General features: G+C 43.2%; 1 protein-coding gene across 17 annotated transcripts in view; it reads left to right on the forward strand.

The window, feature by feature from the left end:
- The first annotated feature begins 816 nt into the window (after positions 1-816).
- Positions 817-25,164, forward strand: part of ABLIM3 (actin binding LIM protein family member 3) — a 161,413-nt gene continuing 137,065 nt past the window's right edge. For 6 of the 17 annotated variants that reach the window (XM_078385795.1, XM_078385797.1, XM_078385801.1 and 3 more), the window contains exon 1: positions 1,007-1,475. In XM_078385795.1, the coding sequence (XP_078241921.1) occupies positions 1,463-1,475 (13 nt within the window). In that variant the 5' untranslated portion in view covers positions 1,007-1,462. Of the gene's footprint in view, positions 1,476-4,143; positions 4,267-25,164 lie in introns of all 17 variants that reach the window. The other 11 variants (XM_078385807.1, XM_078385792.1, XM_078385793.1 and 8 more) reach the window with 3 other exon arrangements.

Consider the following 25,164-nt stretch of genomic DNA (forward strand, 5'->3'; position numbering starts at 1 on the left):
AGCATAAAGCGCCTTTAAAAAGCAAGTGCAACGAAGGCTCTAGCCATACAATTTTATGGCAATTTAATATTTACTGCACTTTCCAAGATCTATGGATGTCAGGCTTCACATATGTGTCTGTCGCCTCTAATCTCCGGCCACCAGAAAATGGTAGCCCAGGTCCCTGCTGTGCCCATTTTACAGATGGAGAACGGTGAACTCAAGGGTCCATGAATGGACTCTGGAAGCTAGACCAAAGCCCTGTATACTAAACGCGCAAGAAAGAAGCACATTTACAACACGCCACTCTTGCCTTGGCATATTTTTTAAAAAATCATTTTCTTCGCTTATCACTCCCCCCCCACACCTGCCCCCTGTTTTTTCCCCCCATTTACGAAGTGGATGCCTGGCTGGTGGCGAGGACACCACTCCCAGCTTCGGCCAGCAGAGGGCAGCAGGCAGTCTCATCCTATTCCCCCCCCCCCCCCGGCAGTAAACCACCCCAAACCCAGCCCAGTAGAGCTGGTTTTCTCTCCCTCGTCCTCTCTTACCCCCCCCCCCCCGGGCCGCCGCCGCTCCCCCCGTCTCTCGCCGCCTTTCCTCCTCATCGCAGCAGCGTGCAGCCACTCAGCCCCGTCTCCGCGCAAACTCCTCCCGCTGCACCTGAACCAGGCGCCGCTTGACAAACTTGCCCTGAAGAGGAGCGAGGTGAGCGCTGGGCGGGGCTTCCTCGCCAGCCGCGCTTGGGATCATTAGCCTGACGCGAACGACGACGACGACGAGAGGAAGCGGGGCGGGAGGGGAGGGGGGAGAGAAGCGGAGGAGAGGATCGGCTCGCTCAGCAGGCTGTGTACGTAGACTCTCTCCACACACACACACACAGAGACAGACAGACAGAGAAGCACACCCACCCACCCACCCATCCCCTCCGCTGGCTGTCCTTCCCCTGATCCACACCCCCTTGAGCCGTCAGAAGAGCTTGAGCTGGGAAATCGGTCTGCCTTGCATGACAGCCGCGACCGGCTCCTGATTCAGCCCGCGCTCGGCTGCTGGAAGGCAGGCTGCCCGCCCTAGACCTCTGGGGGGGGGGGGGTGTCATCAGTGACGAGAGACTGGGGGGAGTGTCATCAGTGGGGGGGGCCTTGCCCCACAGCTCCTCCGCTTTCTCCGTCTCCCATTCTCGTTCTCTTTCCTGCTTTCTTTCTTTTTTTTTAACCCCACCCTGACCTTATTATCCTCCTGCCCAAGATTAAGGGCAAAAGACCCAAGCCCAGAGAGAGAGAGAGAATAGCATGGGATCAAGCAGGAGACACCTGCCGATGAATTAGATGGCGATCATCGATTTCTCTGAGGGAGAATAGATTATATACTATATTCCTTTAAGAAAAGAGAGCGAAAGCAACAGAGCTGCAAAGAACCGGAGAGCGTTTAAAGGACGGTTTTCCCTCCCTTTGTTGAATGAGAAGAGCAGCGCCGGATCATCATGAGCACCAGCAGTAAGTAGGGCTTTTTCCTTGGCTTGGCTGTAGGAGGACGGGCGGCTTCGTGGGCTTGGGAAGGCGAGCGGCCCCGCAGGATGACGGACCGTTCCTGGGCTTAGGGTCCCCCCGTGCCAGTCTTTCTTTGAGAACTGACAGGCAGGCACATCATCCTGGACCTTTTCCCTTTCCAACTCTGCCCTGGCGGCAGCTGGGTTGAGGACTCCTCGCCCGTGTGCTCCCCTTTGAAAGCTCAGGGCTGTCGCTCTCTCTCTCTCTCTCTCCCTCTCTCTCTCTCTCTCACACACACACACACACACACACACACACACAGAGAGAGAGAGAGACAGAGACAGAGAGACAGACAGACACACACACACACAGGCACATACTTCACTCACTTACTCCAGTGCCTAGTAGGCTCACTCTTGTCTTCAACCTGCGCCACTGCCGGTTTGTGTAATAAGTAGACATCGGCAGGATGCCATCACTGGGCGTCCCAGGACAGAGTTCAAAGAGAGAGAGAGAGAGAGCCAGCGAGCGAGGTGCTGGTGGTCATATCGAGGAGTAAATATGTGTCCACTGATCGGCACCGAGCGTCCCACCCTTCTTTCTGCAAGACTGTAAGGATTGGTATATGAGACATTGATGTATGTTTTAAAACAATGCAGTAAATGGAGAGAGGTGTTAAGCAAGACCACATCTGGATGCCTAAATTTAAAAAATCGGCGGGGGGGGAGGTGCTGGGGACCCACTGAGCACAGAAGCGTGCCCATTTTGTAGCACTGATGGCAAATAAAGAACAGATTCAGTGTGGAGATTTCAAACTGGTGTCTATTTCTCTCTCATTTTTCTTCTTCTGTTACTGGCAGTATATCCTGTTTCCCATACTGCCCAGTCATCCGTCTACACCACTGGTAGCACTTTGACGTCGCTACAAATCCAACCTGAAGCACCTTTGCAGCCCTGGCCCCTAATCATGCCGACAAAAGGACCTTGTCACTGCTTGGTATAGAACAGCCTTTACTGTATATACTTGAAGATTTGGGTTGCAGCTTCAAAACCGGGGCGTAGGAGGACTAGGGCAACCTTTTCCCCTCGGGATCCTCCTCGATCGCCAACGTCTGTCAATTTAAATAATATCAAGTTGATTAAGTAAGAAGCAAGCCAGTAGTCTGACAAAACGATGCCAGTTCATCTGTCTGTTCATATAGTCTATTCTGTTAAATCTTCACCACCTTGGAGTTTGACATTGAATTACTAGTGCTGTAGGTATGGCATGGGATTCCCTCCAAAAGAGCATCAGCCAATTAGTTTTGGTGTCCCTCCTTTAGACTTCCTCCTGTTTAAATCCCTGCCACCTCAGTGTGTGTCTTCTTGATCCACTCTAGACAAGCAGGTGGTGCCAGGGAGGCATTTCTTGTGAGCACGTTTTGGCCCAAGGAACAGGTGATTCTGGATTTTTTGGACAGCATCATGGATGAGCAAACTTTCCAGGCATGCTCCACGTGAGCCACGCCTGAGCTGTGGAAGAGTTGTTCAGGTGATAGGGAGAGTGTGCTGGTTAACTCAGACCACAGGAAATTGAGCCTTCCTTTCTCTGGTAGATGCAAGGTAGCGCACGGCACCAGTTCACCCACATCAGCCACCGAAGTGCTAAATTCAAAAATTGATAGTTCAGCAACTCTTTAGAGGGAATGGCATTGCCTGGTTTGCCTGTCTCATTTCAGACATCCACAGAGAACACAAAAGCAAAAGGAGAACAGGATTTGGGGGGGGGGGGGAGTGAGTGAGTTTCCTCTGAAGGGAAGCAGATGCAAATAAATGACAATTTCTTGATAGTGGATTCTTTCTCTAAAGCTTAATAGCCAGTTTGGGTGCTGATCCTTATTGTTTTAAGGACCAATGTTTAAATAAATCCATTACTGTAGCACTGAGCATTGCCCCCTGTACGTGCGCTTTGCATTTCTGTGCCATCGTCACCACCAACCTCTACAGACACATTTGTCATCTGCAGTAGCATGGTGGTAAGAGGATGGAAAGGGAGCCGAGCGATCTTTTACCCACAGTGTGGCCTTTTAAGTAAAGCATGGCCTTCTACCTCAATTCTGTGGTTTGTTCCCTATTTTGCCCATGTCTGGCAGGCAGGCGGGCTGGCTGATCCAAAGTGGAACTGGTGAAGATTGGCTGAATCGATCTGTCACGCCACCTTTGTGTGCCTTTGTCTTCCCCCCTCTGTGCCATGGCACTGGCAGACGGAATGACACTCTCTCCTCCCTTTTGCAAAATGCTTTGTGTTCTTTCTGGGCGTTACAATGACGAATTTCTTATTAATATTTCATGGAAGGCTGAAAAGTAACTGTCCTCCTTTTTTATGATTCAGACAAATCCGAATCCAAATATTCAGGACCCTTGGAGTGGGTAGGATAAAACAGAAACAGAAAGTGTGTGGGTAGCTCTTTGATCCCAGGTCATGCTTGCTTTCATAAGAGGTCATGGTTTGTTATGTCATCAGCACCATGTTGCTCATTACAATGGACTGGATGTGCGCAGAGTAAGGGCTTGCAGGGCAAGAACCTTTCAGAAGATCCCACCCCACCAAGGTCCTTATCAATGAACGCTGCCACCTACTGCTCTTCCTGCAACAGAAGCTATGAGAATTGCCCTTTCCTTTTCTCCATTGCAGTGATTCACAGATATGGGAAGGATCAGAGGGAAATATCTGAGAATGCTGTTGGGATGGAGATTAAATGCCTGCCCACCTGCAAACCTCAACCACTGACCATCCCACCTGCTTCTGTCTGCAAAGGTCCATGCTGGGTTTTGTTTGTGGTTTTGGTCATTTTAAAGCAGGCTCTGCATGCAAGGTGGGGAATCTGGTCCCATCATGAAATGTTGCATTCTTCAAGTTGTGGGTTATAAATCATGCCTGTTTAATACTATAAGAGCATAAGAAGCTTAAGATACATGCTGCCTCTTAGAGGCTGATATGTAGCCATTTATACAAGCATTTGGCTGAAGAATTCTGGGCTCCTTTAATCATCATCATCATAATATCAGAGCTGCAGAGCTGGAGGAGAACCTATGGATCATCAAGTCCAGCCCCTGACAAGGGGGCACTGTGGGGAATTGAACTCCCAACCCAGAAAACTAAAGCACTGACCTATCCAGCAGTTCATTCAAGAAAGAAAAATATACTTCTAGGTTAACAAGTTTAGGATTGCACTGCATGTCTTATACAGTACCCTGAGTCCTACAGTGGAATGCTGAGCTACTTACTGTTCTTAGTGCATACCCTCCCATTGTACTTTAATACCCATCTTACAAACTCCCATGTATTTTGTGTCTTCTAGCTAATACAATCAGAAAATATTTCATTGACAGGTACTTGGTGCCGATTATGATAGGAAATCACAATTTCAGGGACTTTTGTTGTTGTTGTTGTTTAGTCATTAAGTCGTGTCCTTCATGACCCCATGGACCAGAGCACGCCAGGTCCTCTTGTCTTCCACTGCCTCCCAGAGTTGGGTCGAATTCATGTTGGTAGCCTTGATGACACTGTCCAACCATCTCCTCCTCTGACGTCCCCTTCTCCTCTTGCCTTCGCACTTTCCCAACATCAGGTTCAGGGGCTAGCCTCCCAAATTTATTTGTTTTTGTGTGCAGTGATTATGAAGACAGCTCTTGGGGTCTATGCAGGATGCTCTACAGTAAGATGCCTTACTCTTTCAGTGCCTCAATAACATCTGTCACAACATGAGGACGTACAGAAATCTCACAAATGTCATTTTGTGTGGAGGACAGGCCACCTCAACATGGCATGACAACTCTAACAAGTTCTTGATTCCAGTGGAATTTTTTAAAATTGCTTTTATCATATTTTGCATAAAATGCATTATACAAAATAAGTGACTTTTCCTGAGTGCAGACAAAATAGCAAACACAAAAAGACAGTTGGAGCATCCAGAAAGACACAAGCAATATATCCAATGGTACTGTCTTTGCTAGATGATGCAAGAAGGCAAAATCCATACTTTTTAATAATGCTCAGAGAAAAGCACAAAAATCAGTCCTGTAAATGCACAAAAATGTCTCAAAGACTTTTTTTTAAAAGAATGTTCCACATTTCTTATTGTCTTAGGGGAAGGATAAATTCTTTGTGCTTTCTCATTTATTGTCCAAGGGTAGGTCAGATCAGAATTATGCTCCTGGCTGATAGTTGTGTATATGCTTTTATGTGTCTGATATCATCCTATGCATAAATTTGCTCTTGCCAGAAACTTGGCATTGAATCCTTGCTCTCTAGGTTTCCAAACCCAAAATACCATCCAATGTGTGCTGGACTACATGAGAAGATAGTTACACTTGACTCAGCTCTCAGCAATGTCAAGCACTTGCAATCCTAGCATGAGAATTGAAACCATGCCTTGTATATGGCATAGCAGAGAGGAGAGCAGACACAAATATCTCTACATGATGAAATTAAGCAACCAGTTGGTTCAGTGGACCTTGGTAGAACCTGATCTTGGGAACTCTTTGTTAAAAAGTTAAAATATTTCAGCCTTAGTTGCTCTTCTTTAAGAGACTGATATTTATGTCCAGCTTCAGAGATTTGTAGTCAAACCATCACAAAGCTGTTTAGCAAACTAAAAAAAAAAAAAAAAAGCTATTTACTGACCCCTAACTGAGCATACTAATAATTCTCTTATTCTCCACAGCAAGACAAGAGATTCTGGGCAGGAACTTCTGTTGATGTAAATCAGCACCACACCCTGTTGACTTTCGTGGAATTGTGCCAATTTTTAGCAGCTGAGTATCTGCCTCCCAGATTCCTTTAAGCCTCTTATTTCTAAGCCATGCGTTACAATGATATCAGGATTCTGTCTGGCAGACGTAAAGCAGAGAGAACAGCTGTTAGGGCCTAAAGACATCCTATTTTCATCAAAGACCCCTGCCCACGAAATGGCCATTGCGTGAATGGTGTCTGGCATGGCATCTGTGTCCTGTCTGCTCAGCACACCAGGCCACTTGTGTGCCATGTTTGTTTGTGAGATTCAGACCCATCCTCCAGTTCTTCTCAGGTGGTTACAAACCATCAGCCAGTCTAGAAGCCACTGCAAGTTTGTGTCAAGCAGATGAAGGATACTGGTGAGTTAAGAGCGGGCTCTGCCATGACGCTCATGTCTCCAGTCTGAGCAACACAGGCATCAGACACATTCTTGCTGGGTTGCAAGCCTACTCAGAAATGCAAGTGTGGCATAGCATGGCTGGAGACGTCCTAATTTTATGCACACCTGTTACTTATCTGGACTTCTGTGAACGGGCAATGTAAAGTATATGCGAGCGGTGCTAATAAACAACAAAGAATGCGGCCTTCTTCCCTGTTACATATGGCGGTCATGACACGCTGAGAGACAGGAGATTGCTGGAGAGAGAACTACATAATGAGGAGAAAGGCTCTTTGTTCTTTCACAGATACTGGATTTAATTTGGCATTTCAGAGGGTGGGACTAGGAGCTGTAGCATTGGTGGTATTTACATGTGTAAAGCTATTAATATACCTTCTGTTGTAGTTAGCTGCGCTAATGAGCTACAAATAGATTCATAAGGTTATAAATAGCCCGTGAACACTTCTATTGAAGCTGGGCCCTTGATGTAAGTCATTGCCAGAAAAAAAAAATACAAAGAACAGCTTTCCCCCCAAATCTTCCGAGCCAGCTCAGGCTATCTCCATTGTTATGTCGTATCTGTACATTAAAGGGCAACTGCACATTTCCTGCAACGCCTGCATGCATAGCTCTTAGGGAGGAATGGGTTCATCATTCTACACATCAAAGCCTTCTCCTTTTATTATTAAAGCCTTTTTGCATTTATTTTAAATGAACATCTGCATATACATCTTCATAGTCTCAGAATTCAAATGCCTAATTAATATCATCGGATATATTAAGTGGTTTTGTAGACACCAGAAAAGGAGTTTTCAGATTCTTTCCTAACCAGTTGCTTCAAAACATCCTACAAATACCTTTCCTGCCCCTCATTCCATGTTTGGCCCGTTCTGCTGAATTTATTTCCAAGTGAATGGATACCTGAACATATAGCCATAACTGAATATATTTTATTTTGTTTGAAAGTTGCGGGGGGGGGGGGGGGAACAAAACATGAAGCCACTATCTGGAGAAGAGGCAACACATGATAAGGTGGAGTGGAATTCTCCTATGGAGAAGAGACAGGAGGTGATATCTGTCAGTGAACGCTGACTGGAGGAGCAAAATGCAGCCAGTCTCCAGGCTCTGGGGTGTTATGCCTGTGATTACCCAGCACTAGTGAGGTGGCCATGGCAAAAAGGGGGGGGGCTGTTGCATTTACACCTCGCTTCTGGACTTCTCTGCAGCCTCAGATTGGCTCCTGTTTTAGCCATGTCTTCTTGGAGGTAAGAGGTGGTGACCTTGGAAAACTTACTTTTTCAACTGCATTTCTCAAGATCCTCCAGCCCGCATGCCCAAGAGCTGGCTAGGCCATTCTGAGAGTTGTAATCCAAAAAGCAGCATTTCCAAACTTTGTAGGATTTACCATAGTTTTCCTTCAATAAATAGACATGAAACAGGACTTGCAGTTTTCACCTGAACATCTGTGGCCTCAGTTCTTCTTCTGCGGTGGCTGTTTAGAGCAATAGTGCCAAAGAAAGATTTTGGAAAGATCCCTAGCCAAAAAAAGTTATAAAAGCATCTGGATCCTGAGGTCTCCTCTTCAACCGTATTGATCCCATTCACCTCTTGCTGTGTGGGATCTGTGATATTTTAAAGTGAAATCCTTTGGCGCAGGATCATTGATTTGAAAGGAACTAAACCCACCTAATTGGCCAAGGAGTCGTTTCTTGAAGGCCCTCCAAACCTTGCAGAAGGGTAGGGCTTGCCATCACAGCCTCCACATGGGAGCTTTTGACAGGGCGCTCTCTTCAAAGTGACAGATTCAAAACAACGTGTCATTGTGTGAATGACTCTCCACTGCAGAAAGAATGTTGTCCTGGAAATCCGCCCAAAGGAGATTAAACTGAGCTAACCCTGATGAGGGCCTCTTTGGTCCACCCTGGCCTGAAAGGCAACTCAAGATGCCTGACCCTTAGAAGAAGAAAAATCTCTTCAACCTTTTGCCCTGTTACTGTAGTCTTTAGTTGATGAGAGAGAGAGAGAGAGAGAGGTAAAAGGGCACAAATCTCTTTGGAATATACCTTCAACCTCACTGTGTATCCCCCTTTTGCCCATATTGTATGGAAGGAGGGAAGAATGGCAGAAGGCAGGCTGATGAACATTATGATTTGTCACAGGGCTGTGACTGGAATCAGTCCCTTTGTGCCTAGTTAGCTCTGACCCATTCAAGATAAGTAAGATATATAAATTGTCTGCTGTTTTTTTTTAATATTCGCAGCTTGATTAATGCTTCCAGTGTCTGCTGAAGGCATATAAGGTGGTGGTGGTAGCTGATAGAACTAGAGGGGTGGGGATTATGTCTTTTCACTGGCAGAATTGTGCCAAACATCCCTGGAAAAAAAAAAGCTGGTGCCAGTTCTTCCAGAAAGCTTTTGTGTACACAATAGATATGCCATGTTGGTTCTTCAATCCCTCTTATTAGTCGTGGAGATTTCCTTAAATATCTCATTGTTTTCAGAGGGAAAATTTACTCCAAGAAAGCACTTAAGAACAGCACGAAGGGCTTTGCAACGAACAGTTTGTTGGAAAGCTTGACACAGTTCCGTTCTTTATTGGCTGGATACTCAGGCTCTTCGGGTGGACCCTTCTAGGGCAGAGTTGCCTGATAATCACTATGTCATTGTAGGAAAGGTTATATGTTAAGTACCTTAGAGGGACAGAGCACTGAATGACTGTTGTTGTTTTTTTAAATCTGAATCAGGATCCCAGCTATGTCCAATAAGTATTATTGCCCAATAATCTCCAGAGACATGGGGTTACAAAGTGTTTACCAGCATTCTGTATTTAAACAAGAATCACAAGGCATTGTTATGCCTCTTTTGTTGGCAAAGGGCCTAAGCACTGTTTCCCTGTGATTCCCCACTACTGTAGAATTTGCAAGGGTTTTGTTGTTGCTAAAAGATGAATGGAAGATCACATTAATGCAGTTCATCCAGATGGAGAGGGTCACAGTGCTTGGAAAAATTCCTCAGCTAGCTGAGGAGCTGTGGCAAATTGTGATCCCAAAAAAAGAGTAAATTTTCTAGTGGCCAGGAAAAGCAACTTTTTAAAGCTTAGGATGAGCTCCTTCCCCTATTATAGAGTGGATTCATGGCCCTCTGTGCAGGGTCTTCCTTAGAAGATTTCACCTCTGCTTTTAAACAATCAGTATTTCTCTGTTGCTGCCTGAACACAACAGAGAAATACTGTACTGATTTCTGTTTGTTTTTTTTTTAAACTGTAGTATATATTCTGCTTTGTTTAAACTGTAGTATATAAGAACTGGGATTCCTAGTGTGTAGTGGAAAGAGTGATGGACTAGGACTCTGGCAAACAGGGTTTGAATCCCCACTTCACCATGGAAACGTACTGAGGGGGCGGAACCTGGTAAAACCACTCCTTGAATATCTCACTTACCTTGAAAGCCTTGTTATGGTTGCTATAAGTCAGTTCCAACTTCACAGCACAGAATATAATAATATACGAACTAGCTACCCATTGTGGTGTAGTGGATAAAGTGACAGACTAGAACTCAGAAGGCCTGGGTTTAAATCTCTGCTCAGCCACTCACTGGGGGTGAGAAATTACTAAACCCACTCCTTACCAAGAAATTCCTTTTATGGCTCCTGTAAGTTGTTTTTGACATGATGGCAACAATATTAAAACTAGTCAGGATCCAAATTTGGTTTTGGATCCTTGCTTGCTCAGAAGGTACAATTTAACCCATAGCTCCCAGAGTTTGCATATAATGAATATTTGTTCAGAATGGAAAGTTTCCATTGTTCTTCCGTAGCTGCACAAAGTGAGTGGTATACACATTCTCTGAGGTTCTGCAGGTTTGTGCATTCAATGGAAAGCTTCGATTTCTACTTATGTCATAACATCTTCTGCAATAGGAACCTCTTTTGCATCTGGAACTCCCATCCATGAACAGAAAGATTTCTTTTGTTTGCAGGAGGCTAACTCAGGATCCACACCATAATATTTTGCATATATTGTATGTTTAATGAGGTTTGTCTGACATGTGATCCACCAAGCCCCGTGCAGGTGTATTGCTCTCAGTAGCAGCGGCTGTATTGCCTTTGGCTTGCTGGATCACATACAGTATGTATAGGACTGCCTAGTTAGAAGCCATCCATCTAAACACAAATGCAAACATGCACTCATGTCAGGCAGCAGCTTACATCTTTCCACCAGGGGTTGACCTCTTTGTCAACCCTAGGTGGAAAATTTTTCCTCTTTGGGCCTTCTTGCACAAGGGGGCAGCACCATGGTGAGAGAGGAAGGGGACACTCATCTACTCCTACAGACTGATGAATATCAAGCCATGATGTTGAGTGGAGAAACCACATTATTTTATCTGAGCGCTAGTTGTGAGATAAAATTGAGAGTGGCTTTCCTCATGATAGCAGTGCACTTAATTTAGCCCAGCAGTCATGTGTCTGTGGTGGCAACAGGAGGGCGAGGAGCGAAGTGAATGGATTCTGAGGTGGGCTTGAGATGGGGCGTGCGCATGCGTGGTTGATCTCTCTTGTTGCCTTCTAACAGCCAAGGGGAGGGCGAAGGCAGACTTGCTCAGTGGCTGCTGCAGACTGGACTCCTATTGAAACACAGACTTGATGGAAACACTTGAGACATTAAATTAGTTACTTTAGAACAAAATCATTGCCTCCTCTCAGAAATGCATCCCAGGAGGTTGAGTGATATTGGCAGGGCAGCTGGTAAGGAGAGGGGAAAAAAGAGACATAGATCAATGTGGGGGGAAAAAAGGAAGGCACATGTTTGTTAGGTGAAGGTGGAACTACATCAGAGGCCAACCTGAGGGTTCCCTCCAACATGATATAAGCAGATGTCCGCTTGTGGAAGTGGATTTCCCTTTCCTCTCCTTCTTCATAGATTCCACATACCTCCAAATCTATTCTGAAGGGTTTCTTTCTCCTCCAGAGAAGATTGGGGACAGAAGGTTTCAGAAGGCAGAGGAAATATATACTTTTATTTATAATCTCTGGTAAATATGAGATTCTGAAGAACAAAAGCCAGTTAACGTAGCCTTGGTAGATTCCCCCCCCCCCCGTGTTACCTCCTAATAGGTTTTCCTTGCTTCACGTTTAGTTTATCCTAGCCTAAATGAATTGAACGAAGTCCCTGCTGAAGTCAATGATACTTAAGTTATGACTTTGATAACTTATCTCACAGGGGTTAATAGGACCCTAGCTCAGCTAATTTAGCTTAAATCCATCCCTTAATGCTTTTGCATTTAGAATACTTTTCTGATGACACTCCAGGAGACTGATTAAAATGCTAAATCCTTCAACAGAGTATCGAAACCTGCTGCTGTTTTTCTTCCTATTAGCCATCTATAACTTGATATTCTCTCACACGCAATATCCCTGTTAAATGTCTGTCTGTTTGTTACATTTATATCCCACTTTTCCTGTGGTAAGCCTGAGATAGCAAGCATGCCTCCTCCCCTCCCCACTTAATCCTCACAACAGTCCTGTGAAGTACCTTCGGAGGAGTGAGTGAGATTGGCCAAGTCATTGGGCCTAGTTTGTACAACTGGCCAATTAAACTGACTCTGAATTCTAAAACTTAAAGTAAGGGTCACATGTTGACCATTCTTCTAGATTTCCATGTGTGTGGAAACCTAGAGATCATAGAACAGGATTCTTCTGGTGCGTAGGATATTTTTGCCCTTGGGAAGCCTTCAGATGGGTGGTCTTGACATGTAGTGCTTGATTTGAAGGCACCGTCTCTTTGAAGGGCTGTAGAATTCATGTCAAGAACCATTATCATTAGGGAGAGGAGGGCCTTGAAGTTGCTGCCAGGACAGTTCACTGACCAAGCCTGTCTTATTGTGCGGCCACCATCTTCCCTACTAGGCTGCAGTGCACTTTGTACAGTATTTTCATTTAAATTATAACCCTTATGTTGAAATTTGCATGTATTCAGTTGAAACTAGCATGTGCAAATTCTGTGCCGCACTATCTTTTCTCTTAATGCGTGTGATGAGTGAGTGACCATCCAAACCTTGGACAATGTTTATTAGTTCAACTGCTTTTTGCATGAAACGGCCGTGAGCAGAAAAGGGAAGAGGGAGGATAAATTTTAGTAATGCATGCATATTGGGCAGGATGTTGGACTATATAGCAGGCCAGATGCTTTAACAGTAAGATTTGACAGATTAAGAAAGTGTTCAAACTCTTGGTGTTGGTCTTCCTGTATATTTTTCACTAGAGAGATAGCCTCTTGCAGTTTACCCTTGTCAATCTGTCTTAAACATCTTCTCTGTGGTTTTTGATTTGCCCAAATCAGATATTATACAGTTTTATGTTGTAGCTGGCTTGATATTTGATAGGGAGCAGCGTTTGTTACTTGGCAATCAGCAGTCTATGGAATTTGATATTTGGCACCTGTTGTTTGGCATGTAATACATTATTTGATATTTTGTGGCCAGTGGGTGATATCTGTTTCTTTGCAGTACGCAATAGTTTACTATATATTTTGGCTACCCTGTCCATTCCAGTCAATAATATGGGTATTTCATATAAGGCAGCTCACTATTTTTATCATTTTGATTCCGTCCTTCTTTACTTGGCAGTGACTTTCTCCCCTTGTTCCAAGGCATTTGTTGGAACCCGTCAAGTGGCACTTCTGGAATTCCCTGACCTCCCAGCTGTTGTCAGTATTATCAGGGTTTTAAGCAGAAGGATGACATGGGATGTCAGGGTTCAGGGAAGACTGCACATCAATTTCAAGCCCAGATCAAGGCTGAAATGTATTAGCAGTGACTGATAGGTCAACATACGAAAAGATTTAGGAATGATGAAGGACTTAACGGATCTCGCTTCCTGACCACCACATCAAAAAAGTTACTTTTGGGGACTACAACTCCCAGAGTGGCACAGCTGGTTGGGGAGTTCTTGAAATTGTAGTCTAGGAAAGGAAAATTTCCAGATTTACAGCTAGGATTTCCTAATAAGTCAGCAAGGCCTCTGTGTCTGCCTAATGACAGATGACTGTTTAACTAAAAGCAATGCATGTTCACGTGTATGACAGAGATGTAATGTGGAAGCTGGTTGCCATTCTGGCGAGGATATTTTTGCTATAATTCTGTACCTTGTTGAAATTCTGGAAAAATAGAAGGGTTAGGAAACAGGAAGATGGTAACATTATCATCATCATCGTTGTTGTTGTTTTCATCATAATCAGAACTGCAGAGCTAGAAGGGACCGTATGGATCACCAAATCCAGCCCCTGTCAAAGAGGTGTAGTAAGGCAGTGGTTCTTAACGTGGGCAATAATGCCCCCCAGGGGGCGATTTCATTTTTCAGGGGGGCGATAGAACGAAAAGGGGCGGTGTGGGGGCGCTGGAGCAGAAGGGGGGCGGTAGGGGGGCCCTGGAGCAAGCCAAACCTGTTAAGATGGCTGCAGCCTTTTTACAGTGTGCATGAATATATATTTTCCTCCAATCTTAATTTAGTTTCAGAGTTTTTGTCTTGAAATTTTTAGTTCCTGCATTGTGGTTTGTTTTTATGCCCTTTTTATATTTCTTTTTGCGTCTTAAAATTCGCTTGCAACTAAATCATTAAATGTTTTTGGGGCATTTCATTTTCTTAGAATTGAATTTTGTTTTCAGGGGTCATTGGATTTAAGTGTAATAAATAAATAAATAAGTAAATAAATAAATAAATAAATAAATAAACAAATAAATAAATAAGAAAGATATCATCACCGCGGGGAGGGGGGCGGTGATAACTTCCTCAATGGCTCAAGGGGGCGTTTCTTTCAAAAAGGTTAAAAACCACTGTAGTAAGGAATCCAATTCCCAACCTCTAGCTTTGCTGCCAGACAATTGAACCACTGAGCTGCCCAGACATTTAAAAGAACCCGCGTGTATAAACCTACCATGGATTATGGCTAATTTTACCATGCAGCAGGTACAGGAAAATGTAAAATGGTCAGTTGTAGCCCCCATTAACTAACTGACTAAGTGGTTGTGTCTAGAAGAGTTGATTTGTCATTTGGTAAGTGTTTGGGCCATTTCATTTCCTGGTGTGCTCTTTTTTCCTTTTTGCTATGGGATGAATCTTTTCCAGGGATAATTTCTCAGTGAAAAGTTGGATGCAGTAATTCTTCAGAGCGACAAGTTATCCATCACCCCAAAACGAAGACAGAAAAGAACATGTAGTCAATTTGAATATTTCAATGTTATACGTATGCCTTTGCAGAGAGCCAGCATGGTGTAGTCGTGGATCGTATGGTCAATTTTGACTCATGAGGCTCAGGTTGTCATCCCCAATCATCTGTTTCTTAAGTATCTCACATACCTTGAAAACCCCACAGAAGTTGCCATAACTCCTGTGTGACTTGATGGCCCATAACAATAATTTGGATGTGTAAGTGCAAAGTTAGAAATAATTGCTATGATTCAAAGAGAAATTGAATATATATGGGTTATCTGTATTCCTGCCCACTTTTCTGTCAAGGAGTTAAGGGTTGACTGGAAACATCAAGGCCCTGTTCTCTCTTCTTATGTTTCATTGTTAAAAGGTAATGAGTGCAACCAGATATGGGAATGAATAACCTTCAGATACAACTAAACTTTGAGTAGAGGAGTCGTCTCTAAAGTAGGACACCTGGCCATCTTATCTTTTGCAGGCATCTATAGATTCATCCACTGCCCCAAATAGATGGATCTGATTAACACTAAGTCAGCCCACTAGTTCACCAAGGACAATTATCTTCTGATCCAAGCAGCAAACAACCTTTCCCACTCACACTGTCTAAGATCCTTTTAACTGGAGATGCCTGGGGATAAATCTGGGTCCTTATGCACGCAGAGCATATGTTCTAACACTGACCTGTAGTCTCTCCCATGGGGGGGGGGGCTTTAGGATTTCCAGAGTTAATTACCTCCAGATCTGTTTTGAGTCCTTTGCCCTGTGCTGCTTCAGAGGGAGTACGGCTTGTTTACTTTTCGAATTCAGGCACATGTTTTGGATCACTGTTCCTGTAGGCCATTACCATATCAACAGTGACCCAGGAAACACAAGAAAGTGGAGGGTCATTCATAGGAATACACTGAAGAAAACAAAAAGGTGTTTGGAAGTCTGTGAGTGGGTGAAGTGATACTACCTTGGTGAAAGAGAACTGTTGTTAAATAATCCCTTTGAGTTGTATCTCATGTAAATCAAGTGTCTGAGGAGGGAGTTTCCCTTTCACGTTTCATCACATTGTTATCTAGCAACCTTGTCAGCTTCTGTAGTGGATCAAGATTAAGGTGGTGCAAGGTGAGTTTTGAGGTGTTTATTGTGGCTTCTTAGTAAGAGCTATAAAATCCAATTTGTTTGGAAGGCTGCTGCTATGTCATGTCTCAAAAATAAGAGAGAGAGTGCAGGTGAGGTGACCCTTTCAATTGTCCCAGTCTGGGTCGACGACAGTCCGTGTGTACAGAGCTGTTTTGCTTCCCTTAGTGGAGGCTGGACTGGCTCCAGTGTCAGTGGGGGTGGAAGGTTCACTCCAGGTTTTAATATGGTCTCCTCCTTTTACCATATGTTTAAAATGTCATTACACTATTGGTGCATCTTCTAAGCAGAGTCAGCTTGACCATTAGGCAGAGTGGGATGGTTGCTTCTAGCAGCAGATTTTGGATGTCATGTTTTTGGCAATAAATTGTTAGTTGTGTTACTTGTTCTTGTTGTATTTTTACTGCCAGGGATAGGGAGATGTTCCTGTCTGATTGTCTGCTGCATATGCTTAAAAAATGGGTTGACTTCAGTGTGAGCATGCAGTATACCATATGCTATTAACAAGACTGAGAGAACCTTTCCAATCAAGATTACCAAAGGTGGAATCAGAAACCTGTACCCCTGATTTGAGTCTGTAACTCCCATTTAGAAACTTATTATTGACTAAGGTACCTGCTTTTCTCATCTGGCTGTGGGTTTTGGAACTTCTATTTTTTCCCCTGCAGCATTTACAGCTCTGTGGTACCCAGCTGGATGAAGACTAGCACAGCTTCAAAAGCTAGCATTTTTTTTTGTTATATTTTAATGGTATAATAAAAATATTATCCACTCTTGTCTTCAGATTGTATACAGAGACAACAAGGGTTGTTGTTGTTGTTGTTGTTGTGCCTACTTAGCAAACTGCTTTCCTGATTTGTACAGCTATTCTTGATGAAACCCATGCCTCTAAAGCCTGTGACATTTTAAAGAGGTAAGTGGCCTATAAAATGAGAATGGCTACTGACCTCTTTAAAATCCTGTTTGCATTTCCATAAGGACTGAGTAACTTGCCACAGCTACTTGTGATCAATTGACAAGGTACATGGTGCCATGTCGGCCATGTGCTTCACTGCAGTTGAGAGGTGACTCTTCACCTTGTCAGTTAGTTGCAATTAGCCATGACAAATAACTCAGCCCTTATGCAAACACTGGTAGGGTTCTAGCCATTACTACTGTATGTTCTCATTTGCTGGTTCTTGGATGGAGAGGGTGTCCTGGAAGAGAGTCTTTCATTTGTAACTATGCCTGGATTTTAGTAACCATTTGACTGAAAGGAAACAAGAGCCAAAACAAATCTTGACTATCCCCATGTTAGCACAGGGCAGGGTTCCCATCAGGGCATGGGAGCCTTAGAGCTAGGTTAGCATGTGACTGGCCCAGCAGGATAGATAAATGGTGAATGGAAGCCACTGCACAGAAGAGACTGCAGCATTCATGAGAACTTGCACTACAGGGCGGAAGGATACTGGAACCACCAACAGTCACAAGAACACCTAAGCCACTGCTGTGGGCATCATCACGGCTAGATCCTATGCTAGTCAGATTTTTGTTTATCTAGTTTTGTTATCAACTTTAAGACATATCAAGGTTGACAGGTTATTTCTCTAGAGTAGGAGTAAGTGTCTTGAGGCACTGAAAATTGCCTCACAGCACATAACTTTGCATGTTTACTCAAAAGTAAGCCTCACCCAAATGCAGAGAATGAGTAAGCATGCATAATGTGTGGCATTCCTTTTCCTCCCACTTTGATGAACCGGATCAACTGCCTTTTTACTAAAGGTACTGTATCCTTTGGACAAAATCCATTTCTCCTGCTCTATGTTACCCTCGCCTCATACAAGAAAATAAGAAAAGCTGTGCTGGATCCAATGAAAGCCTTGCCTAGTCTGCGTATGTTTTGTCAGCATGGCCAGTTAGATGCCAGTGGGAAGCCTGGAAGTAGAACATCAGCCTAAGAAGATCATTCCACTGATGTTTCACAGCAATTGGTACTATGAGAGGCATGCTGCTTTTGGTGCTGGAGGTCATATGTAGCCACTGTATGGCTTGTAGCCATTGATAACCTTGTCCTCTGGCATGGGGATGGAGAGCCAATAGATTTGTAACTTAAGGGTTTTCTGGAGTCTTCTTGCCCATAAGGATATAGAGAATATTCACTCCTGCTAGTGAAATATATTGAATTTTTCTAGTCCTTCTCTTTAAACCGATCCTGTTGGTAGTGATGGCTGATTTGTAAGTTAACCTAACTTTATGTCAGACTGTTGGAATTTGATGGTTGCATCACAAACAATTTCCAAACGCAATGCCTGCTGATATTCGTCACATTCAAACCTACATGTGTAATAAAATTCTCTCTCTCTCTCTCTCTCTCTCTCTCTCTCTCATTCTGGCCCTCAGTTGTCCTCTCCAGAGCTGAATTTCTTGACTAATCTTTCGTCAGTACTGTTTTGTTTTGTTTTTAAATATTTGGAGCCGGTGAATTTCTGTCATCGCTGCTAATGAAAAGGGAAAATGCTGGGGCCCCTTCATGCAATTACATGTGACTCATGTACTTTATCAAACATCTCCCCCTGGAGAAGGAAATATATTGAGAGTGATGAGACTGCTGTTGAGAGTTGAAAACCAATAGCTGTGGATAAACAGCTGTTTATCTTAAGGTGCTGGGGTTTCTTATCATAAACAGAAGGCAATCATTGCTTTGCCCTTCTTTGCTGGAGTGGTTTGGAATGAGTGGAAAGGCTCGTGGCCGAGCTCTCACCCAGGAACAATGGGCCTCACCTCTCTTCATAAGCTCATGGATGGTTCCTGCCTATTTGATGAAGGATATGGGGTGCTTTTCTGCCTGTGCTTCTCTGTCGATAATCTCTGAAAGAGGGTACCAGTCAGAAGTGTGTCTGTTCTATCGGATTTTAAAAATAGCCAACCATCACTGGAGTAGGAGGGAGGGATTGATTCCTTAATAAGGTAAGAAGGAGAAATGGGGCTAGGGAAGTAATGGAAATAGTTTGCACTCTAACCAAGCAGGTAATGGATCACTCCCATGTGGAGTTTTGGTCTTCTTGTGCTACCTTTACGTGAACAGGAAGAGCCTGAGTCTTGTCCGTACCATCAGATGGTGTCTGGATGGTAGACCTGTTCACTGCACTAGGAAATGTGATATATGTTCAAATAAATCTGCCTATTGTATATATTTTTTTAAAAAAATAAGACAAGCTTTTGAGTGCTCCAAAGCTGCTCTTCTGGGAGAGATGGCACAGAGTTGGGGGGATGGGATAGGGGAAGAAGCAGTGAGAAGTTGAGGGGGGTGTTGAAATCTGGCTAGGTGGGATGGCCATTGTTTGTGAAGGAAGGTTGCATGCAAAGCAGGGTGAGGATTCCAGGTTCAGTGGGAAACACGGGTGTCAGTTTGCAGCCCCTTCCAATTCTGCAGCCTGTCTGCTGTCTGTGGCGTTTTGGAAAATCTATTTGGAACATCCATTTCATGTCACAGATGCTGTTGCATGCTCAGGAAAGCAGCTCTTCTCTTCTCTTCAAAAACACCTGTAAAGCGATTTTGAGATCGAAACTGTGATCCACTGGGAATGAATGGTTTCTCAGATTAATGCAGCACACTGATAAAAGGGAAAATGTAACATATCCATGAAAGGAGTTCACTTGTTCTATGAGTTGTTCATCCACCCCAAACCCAAGAATGCTTAATTAACTCACCCAGGTGTCACTAATTCATCTCTGAATACTTCAAGAAAAAGAACTGGAGACAAAGGTCTTGTCATTGTTAAAATGTGGTGGATTTTGCCTTTGTAGCAGATTGAATATACATCCCAAATGGTTGCATCAGGATGAAACTTGGTGGTCGAAAAATCAATCATCCATTGCCTACCTCTGCTTGATATCATCTAGGCTTTTAGTTAGAGCTTCTCTAAAACAATTAGTGCAAAACAGTTTGCTAGTCTTGTGTATGAGCTCAGGGTTATTATTTAACATTACATTTTTCATTTTCAAGAAGAGCTTGAAGCAAATTATGGCCTTCCTTATCCCCTCTGCAGCCATTTTGTACATCCAGCTGTCTGGGATCAATAGGAAGAAAGAGTTTTCTGCTGAATCTTGGCTGTTCTTTCTTTTCCTCAAATATATTTTGCGTAAATTCCATTTAAGGGAAGCATGTTGGTATATTTCTGGATGCAGTTAATTGCTTCAGACCTAGTTTAGCCAGCTTTTGATAATTTCCCCAAGAGCTTAGAAATTTTAGTTTCATAGTTGCTGTCGATAGATCTCAAAGTGCATCTCTGAAAATCATTACATAAATGGGAACACACACACACACACACACACACACACACACACAAACACAAACACAAACACACACACACACACACACACACACACACACACACACACACGGGAAATATATATATAATTACATTCTTTGTATGCTTTCCAGGTTAGAAATTTTTCCTTCTGAAAAACAAACCAACAAAACCCCTTTTCTTTTGCAGTCAGAGGCTATGTATAAGTCTGATTAAACTTAAGAACTGCAGGGTATTTTGTATGGGGGGGGGGCTTGAATCAGGTTCAATGTAACTTTCAAATGGATCTGAAATGTCTTTAGTTTCAGAGTCACGGAGCACAAGGCTGCAAACGGTGGAATTGCTACCTGAGCTCTGCCTGGGATCAAGAACTCTAATAAGAGTATTCTGTAATACAGGTTTTGTGTGCAATCCAATCTGTGAACCGGTGGGGTGCTGCTCCCTGCCTCCGAAATGTGAGGTGAAAAGGTCATGGGAAATGTGCTGTGAATCCCTGCGCTATATTACACCCTCTGTGCTGAACAGCAGTGCTCTCTCTCTCTCTCTCTCTCTCTCTGTGTGTGTTTGTATGTGTAATGTGCACCGACTTGTACGTTTATGTCAATTGCTGCCAAAATTTCCCTGACACCCTGCATTGCAGCAGGTGCAGGTGCCGGAACAAATGACCATTAACACATTCCAGGACTGTCGTCCTGTGAAACGATCCCACTTCTGCTCTGCCCTCTGTGTCCATCAGATGTATGATAACCAAGGACTGCAGAGAGGGGTGGGTGAGGGGCAGAGAAAATATTGTAGTACATTCCAGCAGCCAGTCCTGTTGGGTGTTTCTTAGATGTCCATAGGTTTGGAGGACCTTTTCCTTCCTAGTGTAACTATGATATACTCTGGTATGTCGTCTCATTCCTTTTCATCACCCACCCTTCAGTCCATAATGAATATCAACAATCATTGTGTTAGGTATCCAAGTACCTTGCTTCATCATCATGACACCCTAAGGACATTAATTAATTAATTAATTAATTAATTAATTAATCTATTTATTTATTTATTTAGATGCAATGTTTCTCCCCATAGGTAACTCCTAATAGACAAAGTTATAAAACAAACACAGTTTTAAAATACTGTATAAATATCATATTGAAAACAGTTAAACTTATGTTAAGATTTAAAAAACTAGGATTAAAAACATTTTTAAAATGTTTATTTAAAAATTGTAAGTTAAAAACCAGCATTCTTGAGACAACTTACTGCTTTAAAAGCCTGCCTGAAGAGAGCGGTCTTTACCCGATGGTGGAAGGATAAAGTGGAGGGGAGCCAACCTGACGTCTTGGGGCAACAAATTCCAAACCTCGGGAGGAGCTACTGAGGCCTTCTGTGAAATGTGACGGCTTAGGCTGTTTCTTATCAAAGGGCAACCCACTTGTCTCTTGTGAGAGGTGAACCTACTAAGGGTTCAACTGACCATAGGATTCTTGCTGTTATGACAGCGGAGAGACTTATGGGAAATTTCTTGGGCGCAGAGAAATGGTGTGAGGAGCAGGCACAGATTGTTAGGTCAGGCCAAGGCTCAGTGAGCAGCTGCTAAGAAAGATCTTCCTCCAGTAAGTAGCTAAATGTAAGGAGTGTATGGCAGGGAAGGAGACAAATTACTGCAGAAAAAAAGAGTCTATTTTCTTAGCCACCCACTGATTTAAGGTAATAATATTAACTTCTGCCAAAGCAATTTTCTGTAAATGTTTTGACTTGTGTACCACAAAACTCGTTAGTGGTGTTAAGTATCCACTTTAATAAATGACAGAGCCAGGATGACAGAGAGCTGAATTTCTCACCATCTGGGGAATGAGGTAATTATGCCCAGCCTCAAACAGGGCAGACCCAGGTTATTTTGCTGCCTAAGACAAAGCTGCACTGGGTATCCTTATTGCACCAGGTGCAATTCGGCTAATTTTGGCACACAAGGCAGAAAAGCCCACCACAAGGATCTCCCCCTCTGTCTTTTATAAAACAAACAAAAAACAAGTGTGGTGAAATAACGATTAGCTGCCCGTTCCTGACGTGCAAAATCCTGCCTAATTGTAGAGCCAGCCCTGTCCGGAATACCCTAGGTAGCAATACTTTCCAATGTACAATCAAGGATGTAGTTTCGTTCTTTTAGTTTCCTTGCTCCCAAGTGCATGTGCATTTTATATGTGCCTTCTTGTGCTCTTGGGGTACAGGGTTATGGAAGGACGGGAATGCATAGACTGGGACAGAAATAAAAAGTTAGAAATAAAGTTCCCATATAAAATGTGGGTGGGTTTGTTTGTTCATTTGTTTTTGTGTGTGACAAAGATGTAAGCAAGTTAAATTTCAATAGTATATCAAGCAGAGAAGACATCGTACTTATTTTTAACTGGTTTTTAATATGCTTTTAATGGTGTTAAATTATTTTTAGATGTGTTTTTAATGATGCTTCATTATGTTTGCCAGCCATTTTGAACACAGATCTGCATGGGAAAGTGGGGGTAGATAAATTAAAAATAAGAATATGATGAGTAACCTTTGCTAATTCCTTGGTCCAATTAATTTTTTAGGACATCTTTTATGAATTTTCCAAGGGCCATGCCATTATCTTGTCAACCTTTTCCTTTTAAGTAATGAATATTTTAATTAAAAACAACAAGCAATGTATATTTTCAAAAAGAACGAGGAGCAACAACAAATTACAATGGAACAAGAAACAATGCCCTGCTTACTTTTTCCAATCTCCAGCCAGAGGGCAGAGAAGATGGATTGCACCTCACCTCTCATTGTTAATACAACATTTATTGTTGCAGGACTCACTGGTACTGCAGCCATAAGCTTCCCCCACAAGCTTGGATGAAGGTGTAAATTAGAGTGGGCAGTGCCATGATTCCCAGAACCCAAGCTCAAAAACTTTGTAGTACATGAAGGAGAACATATATACAGTATCCAAATAACATTGCATGGACAAAAAAAAGCACATTTAAATTTACTGAATCCATCCTCTGCATCCACAAAGAGCTGAAAGAATCGGTGCAGTCAAGGTGTCCAGTTTTGGTCTCCAGACAGAGAGATGGATTCCTGCTGAAGTAACTGGTCAGGTGGCTTGCCCGTGGATTTATTGGCGAGGTCCAGAATCTCCCCTGCATCTGGATTGCTAAACAGTTTGGAAAGCTATTGTTTACAAATTGTTTATATTTTCCACAAAGTTCCCCCATTTGTGAGCAATTTAATTATTTAAAATTAAGAAATGTCCACAGTGCTTCTCAGACTGCCTTCTACATTTAATCCCAAGTGGGTATTTTTTTACTGGACTGGTTAATTTTTTTTAATGGCAACACAGAATGTCTAGAACAATCTCTTTCCAATAGACGATGGGACCTTGCTTGTTAGAGACTCCCAACAAGAACCGAATAATGGCCTTTGTTTAAACAATCGAGGGTGTGTTCTGTTGCTTTGCTCCTCAGGAAATCTCTAGCTGTAAGACATGTACTAGCAGAGATCCAAGAGGAAGGACAAAGTGCCTGCAGCCCTTTGGATATTATCCCATCATCCTCTAACATGTCATGAGGCACAGTTAGCGGAATTGTAACAGAGTAATGGTGACAATATGGCAGTCAGGTCTCAGGATGCCGGCTTAGGGAGGTCTCCACAAATTGCTTTTTTTTTCTAGTGGGGAGACAAAATCTCAAGGTAGGCAGCAGTCGAAGAAGAGCAAGCTTGATTTTCTTGTGTGTGGTGGCTTTGACGTCCACATGCCCATTTCCTCCCCATTCTCAGTGAGTGCCGCCACTCCCTGGCTCAGCTCAGATGTGCTTGTTGCACACATAATAATGTTTTAGCAGGTAGTTCAGGAATCCCTGGTCTCAAGCCAAAATGCTTCTGCAATAAGTGTAGTCAAACTTTACTAATTCTAGGTCACTGAGAATGAAAATGGTGCTTAAAATTGTTGATCCAACTGAAAGGAAGGGTGCAACATGAAATACATAAACATGATTCAAGTCCACAAGCTGACTACCACAAAGTAACCGTGGAATGGGGATAGGAATTGGCTGTCAGTTTCCCACAAAGAGCTCAGTCTGTTGTTTAGTTCAGACATTCAGTCTGTGCAGCAGTGATCCCCTCTGCTGTGTGGCCTGCTGTTGGGCATGGTGTGGTGTGTATTCACTCTTTGTTTTCAGAATCTCTTTCTGATCTGTTCTCACTTGAATAGATTGGATAGTCTATAAAACAAAAAGTTGTTCCATCAGGATGAGAGAGAGAGAGAGAGAGAGAGAGAGAGAGAGAGGCAATTGGCTGGTCATTAAGGTGACCATATATCCTCATTGACAAAGGACCATCTTCATTTGGAGAACAATCTCCTTTGCCCCTATGTCCTCTCTATGAAAATCTATCCATTTTAAAAACAAAGACCCATCACAGCGAGCATCTGGACAGCAGATTCAGTGGGCACATATGTCCTCTGGTCATCGTCTTCTTCAGGTGTGAGATGCATTATAATTCTGCTCAAATCACTTTTTAAAAAATGGGTACATATAAACTAGTATGCACAGTTTTAATATAAACTGGTATCCTGTTTTGCCTTCTTTTCTGGTAAAGCATATCCCTTTTTTTGGCACTGGCCGAGTGAACTGGGTGGCAAGATGGAGCTTTATGTGGCCCCTTTGATCTTTATTTGAGCACCAGTTTTAATGTGATGTTGTGTGTACACAATTAATGTGACTTTTTAAAACGTATCAGTGGTTGCTACAGAGGTGGGATGTTCTCCTGTATTATAAATCAATCACCAGTAAGCTTACTTATGGTACAATCCTATATAGATTGATATGTCCCACTTAATATACTTCATACTTATTCCTTGGTAAGTATGTCTAGGATTGCATATCTCAGTGTGTGCTTTATTTTTCTTCAAAACCTT

The sequence above is a fragment of the Pogona vitticeps genome, chromosome 2 (genome assembly GCF_051106095.1).
Source record: "Pogona vitticeps strain Pit_001003342236 chromosome 2, PviZW2.1, whole genome shotgun sequence".
Taxonomy (NCBI): Eukaryota; Metazoa; Chordata; class Lepidosauria; order Squamata; family Agamidae; genus Pogona; species Pogona vitticeps.